The 6,667-nt window shown below is 46.6% G+C and overlaps 2 protein-coding genes across 4 annotated transcripts; one reads left to right on the forward strand and one right to left on the reverse strand.

Annotated features, from left to right (window-relative positions):
• The first annotated feature begins 9 nt into the window (after positions 1-9).
• LOC101762678 (probable protein phosphatase 2C 55) lies at positions 10-3,446 on the forward strand. Its single transcript, XM_012843022.3, has 5 exons — positions 10-203; positions 401-1,083; positions 1,690-2,014; positions 2,496-2,645; positions 2,800-3,446. The coding sequence occupies exons 2-5, from the start codon at positions 449-451 to the stop codon at positions 3,085-3,087; spliced, it is 1,398 nt and encodes a 465-aa protein (XP_012698476.1). The 5' UTR covers positions 10-203; positions 401-448; the 3' UTR covers positions 3,088-3,446.
• A 237-nt stretch (positions 3,447-3,683) lies between these two features.
• Positions 3,684-6,246, reverse strand: LOC101762277 (DNA-binding protein EMBP-1). Of its 3 annotated transcripts, none has more exons than XM_022823495.1 (7): positions 5,965-6,246; positions 5,811-5,865; positions 5,659-5,707; positions 5,324-5,568; positions 5,133-5,213; positions 4,344-4,469; positions 3,684-4,214 (listed from the first exon to the last, which is right to left on the reverse strand). In XM_022823495.1, exons 1-7 carry the CDS (start codon positions 6,066-6,068, stop codon positions 4,086-4,088), a joined length of 789 nt encoding a protein of 262 aa, XP_022679230.1. In that variant the 5' UTR covers positions 6,069-6,246; the 3' UTR covers positions 3,684-4,085. The 3 variants fall into 3 exon arrangements, with proteins under 3 accessions (XP_022679230.1, XP_022679229.1, XP_004981331.1); XM_022823494.1 differs by having other exon boundaries at positions 5,811-5,868; positions 5,965-6,245; XM_004981274.4 differs by having other exon boundaries at positions 5,133-5,210; positions 5,811-5,868; positions 5,965-6,243.
• Positions 6,247-6,667: the final 421 nt, after the last annotated feature.

The raw sequence follows: 6,667 nt of genomic DNA on the forward strand, positions 1-6,667 counted from the left end.
TGAACTCGCCGCCGTCCTATACTCCTATCCTCTCCCCCAACCTCCTCGCTCTCCCCCAACGAGAAGCAACCCTAATCCGTGGCCACGGACCCGCCGCAAGCTCCTTCGCGCGAATAGGTTGGAGATTCAATCGAGGCTGCGCGGGAATCGGTCGTGCTCGATATCTCAACCCCCACACTTGAAATCTTGCTATTGCTGTGGCGGTAAGAAGATTCAACCCTGTCCCTGCACGAATTCATTTTAATTCTGTAGCTGAATCGATGGCGCAGTCTCCGACCTTGCGTTCTTCTGAAATTTCCTCCGCTTAATCTCATGGAGTTTCTTGATTTGCTTTTGGAATGGCCCGAGTTACAATTTCGTCTCATGGAATTTCCCCCATGATTTTCTCCGGTGGTGGCAGGTGTGTTTGTGATGAGATCTTGGGGAGCCCGCCTCGCTCGGTCCTAAGATGCTGGCAGGCTACGGCGGTGGTGGCCGCGGCGTCCATCTCTCCTCCCAAAAGGACCTCCCCCTCGGCCGCGGCGGCCGGAGCTTCCTCTTCGGCAACACGTGGTTCCTTCTCTCCACCTACCCCGCGCGCCTCCTGCACACCACGGACCGCCGCGCGCCCTCCGCCTTCTTCGCCGCAATCCACCGGGCCCCTTGCGTTCGGTCTCCCTGCGCAGGGCAGGGCCTGCTGCAGAGAGGTGGCATTGTCATGGCTGCCTGTGGCTATGCTCTCCGGCGAGCTGAGCTGGGTGCCACCAAGCGCCAACCGGACAAGGATCCATCTGCAGGGACACGCTCCACACGTACTGCAGCCATGGGATCGGTGGGGAGTGCACCTCGGCCAGATGTCTCTTTTAGGTATAGAGGGTTGGAGTCTTGCAAGAAGTTTGGTGCAAGCTTGAAGTGCTGTGAGCCGTGGGGGAATAGGTCATTCTGGACAAATGCAGTTGGACCAAGTTGGAAATTGAGCTTTGCAGTTGAGCCATGGGCTAGAGACTTCAGCTCGTCATGTGTGGCGCCATATTCCACCGGAGCGACAGAGCATCAATTGTCACTCGATGAGAAGATGGATGACTCAACTGTTACATCTGATGGGTATGTATCAAATTACTGTGCCTCCAATTGCTGGTTATGCATCAATTTACTCTAGTCTCTAGAAGGTTCTACATTGTATGTGAATACGTCGATGATTTATGTATGTTCTGATGCTGCATAGTTAGTTGGTTACAACTGTCTGTGTTGGTTACAATTGTCTATGTCCATACAGAAGATGCACATAAATATGCCAAGAGAGAGAGCTAATTGAGGTCCATTAATGATAAGAAAAATGTTATACAGAATTTCCATTAGCTTTCATTCGATGCTGTTAAGTTCTGTGAGTGATGTCGATTATGTCCTAAAATTGATGTATTTGAATGAACCTATAGAAAAGTGAACTCAGAACTGGGAACTGGAGTATGGTGTACATCACATCAGAGTTTCATAAAATTAAAATAGGGACAACATAACAAAGATTTTACTTGTATTTCCCGCACATAAGTTTGTAGTTTGGACTGGAATTTACTTACAGTTTGCTTTGAAATATCCATATACGATTTTTCCTGTTTATATTAGGATGAATTGCGTCTGTTTTTCTATTAGTTTGTGAGGTCTAGTATTATCAACATCTGCTGGTGGTTTACTGTTTCATTCCCTCTACAGAAAAGCACCTACTTCTGAAAGTTTGAAGCTGGTCTCAGGCTCTTGTTACTTGCCTCACCCTGCCAAGGAGGCAACTGGTGGTGAGGATGCTCATTTCATTAGCACCGATGAGCATGTGATTGGTGTAGCAGATGGTGTTGGTGGTTGGGCAGACCTTGGTGTTGATGCTGGACTTTATGCTAAGGAGCTCATGAGAAATTCAATGAGTGCTATCAAAGATGAGCCAGAGGGGACCATTGATCCATCAAGAGTTTTGGAGAAGGCTTATACGAGCACCAAAGCAAGAGGATCATCTACTGCTTGTATCATCACTCTTAAAGACCAGGTTAAGCTGCTGTTCCTTGTTTGATGATGTTTAGAGCCTGTTTGGTAGAGTTCCCAGAGCAGCTCCACTCCCAGAGTGATTTCATAGGGAGCTCTGCCACAGGGCACTTTGCAGATTCTGTGGGAGTGATTCTTTGAAATGAACTAAAGATACCGGGAGCTAAGAAAACCAGCTTCTCCATATTCACTTCTTCCAGAGTTTATCTTAGAGAACGAAGCAGGCCCTTAGTGTCCTCCCACTAAATTACTTGTTTGGTGTATCCTGGTGAACACACAGAAAAAGTATTTGAATATCTGCAGTTAATTTTATTGAAAAATTTGTTGAGCATGTGAATAGCAAACTGTGTCAACGATAATGGATATATAATTTATTCATCTGTTTGGTGTACCAGTTCCAAATTCCTACTTCTCAAAAAGTGCACGCATGCTATTTGGTAGTTCGTTGATGATTTGTACTGACATCATAAAATTTAAACTTGCAGGGTATCCATGCTGTAAATCTTGGGGATAGTGGCTTCGTAGTAGTCAGAGATGGTCGCACTGTTCTCAGATCACCTTCACAGCAGCATGATTTCAATTTTACTTATCAGCTCGAGAGTGGGGGTGGCAGTGATCTTCCAAGTTCTGCTCAGGTGAGTAATTCAGCCCCTTTCCTTATTTTGTAGAGTACTATGATAACACAACTCACCTAAGAAGCCTATACTTATATATCTGTTGAATTTGTTCAAGTTCTACGTCTTCAAAGTACTTGTATATAATTATGCTCTGCATTTGATGCTTCTTTAGGTTTTCCACTTTCCGGTTGCTCCTGGTGATGTTATTGTTGCTGGCACAGATGGACTTTTTGACAATTTATACAACAATGAGATTAGTGGTGTTATTGTTGAAGCTCTTAGGGTTGGACTTGAGCCTCAGATTGCAGCACAGAAAATTGCTGCTCTGGCTCGACAAAGAGCTACGGACAAGAACAGGCAATCACCATTCGCATCAGCTGCTCAAGAAGCTGGGTACCGGTACTATGGTGGGAAGCTTGACGATATCACAGTCGTTGTGTCATATGTGAAGAGTGCCTGAGCCGCATGATGCAAGCATTTCCTTTGGATGTAATGTACATAAATCTTGTCCCAAACTTATGGCGCGTGTATGCACCGGGGCGTAGTCGCGTAGAAGATTTAGAAGGGGTGAAATCCCCTGATCCCGGAAGCACGTGCGCTGGATTTAGCATGGTTGCTCTTTAGCCGTGGAAGATGTTAGCAAACCATTATGCCATTTTACTCGTTACTGCTGCGAGAACGAAAAAAGATAATTCTCTGAAACCTGGGTGGGTTCCTTTCCTCTTGGATGGAGGACAACAACCTGCTGAAAACAAATTTTGTTGTAAACAGTTTCGATTGTTATAGACTTGTTTGCTGCCTGGTGCTGTTTGAAATGCTTCTCTTGCCTTCTCGGTTTGCCTGAAACTGAAAGAATCCAGGCGATGATACAGATTGTGGCGCATATCCCTTTCTGATCTTTCGCCCGTTTGTCTTTGCAGCTACAAATTTTGTGTTCCCCGACTGGGAATGAGCAATGCGCCAACGCCTGCCTCTTGCTGAATGCATGTGCAAGAACTTACTCGGGTATTTCTGAATTCAATTTGTGCATTGGGCTATATGATACAGCTTCCTTGGATTAGCTCTGCGAGCCCGAGTCGTGATAGAAATTACGAAACATTGCATGGTGTCGCTCCAGTACATCGAAGTTTCTATGAATCGTTTTTACAGTTTCCATATCAGATTATCTGACACAAAGTAGTTTGCTCACATTTCGCGGCTGGCAGCGATACCTGATACATGACTACTTTTTTTTTTGAAATTGCTACTACATGACAACTATACACGAGTCGAAGAGACTGTTGGTATCAAAACGCTTGTGAGTAGCTTTAGAAAGGGGGTCAACTATGGTTGTAGTTGTAATAATAACGGAAGAAAAAGACTGACGATGATGGGCGACAGTGCAGTTAATATTAAGCACCTCATCTCATCTTTTAGCCTTATCTAGATCTAACACCTAGTTCATGGTTGCTACTCAAACTATCCCTTGTTATCATTGTTATTTTTATTGTGGTGCTGGTCATTGTTCCCATGATGCGCCTTTGACGTGTCTATTTGGATGCTCAAAGTTGTCACAACACTAGGCGCCTCGGACTGTTCCATTTCACCCTGCACAGGTAGAAAACGGGAAGCACACATGCTCCGTGAGAATTTTGATGTGTTTACAATGATAACCTACCTAAAGACGAGCCATGTGCTTATGACATAACAATGAGTAAGGGAGGGCTAGTTGTTCACCATTAGCTGCGAATTCTCCGCTTTCATATCTTCACAAGCCTTCTTAAGCTGGTCGAGTTCGGATCTGAGTGCACCATTGATGGCAGTCAGGTCAGTTACCTTCTGGGCTAGTTCCTCACATTCTTGCTGGGCAGTATAAAGAGGACATGAAATCAATCAGTACATATTTCGCTAAAGAAGCTGTACAACGTGGAATTTAACTATATTATTATAGTATATCTGAATGTTCCGACTAATTAAAATAAGTGTTTTCGAGTATCAGACAATTAATATCATCAATAATTTTTTTGGTTTGTTGTCCAAGAAAATCTTATTTGTGTGACAAGCTACATACCAAATTAGATGTTTGGTGAAATTCAGATTTGATGTGCTCCCACGAAAAATAATTGTCGAGGGGCAGAGTGGGTGGTAGGGGCACTCAACTACATCAGGTAAATTAGACAACATTGCTCAAGAAGAACTACAAAGTATTCTTATCCAACTGGCCCGATACTTTTCACACATTTTCTTATATTTGTGCAACCACATGGTGACATGGTGGGTAAGAGGTTAGTCAGGCCAGCTACACCATTTCCAGTTTAAGACATTTTAACAATGGACCAATTAGCCGTAACTACATTTTTTTCATGAGGATCAGTGGGCTTTTGTGCAGGTTGAGATGTGCTATTTTTCAAGCTTTGCTTGTAGTACCATGTATTGTCAAAGCATCACCAGGAAAATAAAGGGTAAGAGAACATTACAATTCAATCGTATACACTCTCTCCCCAACATCCTAACCGAGGGCAGTACCTGCTTGCGTAGTCTTGATCTCCTTGCTGACTCCCTGTTAGATTGTTTTCTTCTCTCCCTCTTCAGTTCCCGCTCATCCTGCTAAAACAAAGCAGATGACCAAGAGGGAAAGAAAACAGGCTACCTATTTATTAGAGATGCAAAATACTAGTTGTTCACACAAATTGCCATTGTATGTTTCCCATACATACCATCTGTGATAAAGTGATGTCATGCTGGGAAGATGCTGCAGCATTTATCTCACCCTGTCCAGAGGTCTCTGCTTTAACTGGAGAATTACTCCAAAGATCCATTCCAATGTTCAAGTTCGGTCTGGTTTCAGAAATTGCTGCCGTCTCAGGTGTCGAAACTGAGAGCTTTGCTGCAGACCTCCTCTTTGATGCGCTTTGTGTCTCGGCTGCAGCATCTTGCGTTGTTGCAGCCTGAGATGGTTCGCCTGAAAAGTGCCAACCGTCAGGCATACCCACCGAAACAGGAAAGCTACTGCATTATTACAAGTAAAGCATTACGATTTATGTGAGCCAACCTTGTACATTTGCACTGCTGGACTTTCTCCTCTTTGCAGAAGGTAATAGCTAGATGGAAATTACGAAATCACAATCAACCAAGATGGTCCCGATACCGCTACACTACAGTTAGCTGCATTTAGGTAATAGTGAGTAATGGCCAACAAGGCACCTTAAGGTCGGCACTAGCATCTCGTTTATCTGATGACTCCTCTCTCCCTGCATCACTGCTGCACGCACCACAATAGATAGTTTCACAATCAGCTCAATAAACCACGAGAACGGATCAGCAGCCAGCAAGTACATTACACGAAATGAAATGATACCTTCCAGAAGCGCTACCGACGGAGGGAGCACCAGAGCTCTTCCTCTTGTTCTTCCCTTCCGCCGCCGCCACGGGCTCGCCGGCTGTGTAGGGCACACCCTGCATAGAACCAAACCCAGAAAGCAATTTCACATTCCAGCTGCATCACTGGAACCGATACCGGAACAGAGCATTCACCGTGGCCATGGCCGCGTGCGCGTAGTACGCGGGGTGGAATGACACGGGGAACGGCACCGGTGCCCCGTACGGCGGCGCCGCCCCCGCCGCGGCCGCCGCTGCCGCCGCCATCATGTGCTGCTGCGTGGACGAAACCCTAATCAAATCCCGAACCACGCCGCCACCTCCTAAGCACGCTACGCGAACAAAAACAAAAGCAAAAGAAAAAGAAAAACGAGGCATCTTACGTCGGCCCGTCCCTGCGCGGCGTGCCAGGCGTAAGGCTGCCCGCCGGCGGCGTAGTATGCCTGCATCGAGGCGGCCCACTCTGCGTGCCCCTGAAGCGGCGCCGTCGTCCCCGCCCCGGGGGACGGGTCTCCGGGCGCGCCGCTCGGGCGCTCGTCGCCCGACGACTTGGACGCGGATGACACCATGGGCCACGCGCCCGCGCGCGCGTGTCGTGACTTGTCCCGTACTAGTTTATGAGCTGTGGTGACTCCCTGTGGCCGAGAGATCGATCTGCACTGCAGCGGCGGTGTGGCGAGGCA

Source organism: Setaria italica, chromosome IX, assembly GCF_000263155.2.
Source record: "Setaria italica strain Yugu1 chromosome IX, Setaria_italica_v2.0, whole genome shotgun sequence".
Classification (NCBI taxonomy): Eukaryota; Viridiplantae; Streptophyta; class Magnoliopsida; order Poales; family Poaceae; genus Setaria; species Setaria italica.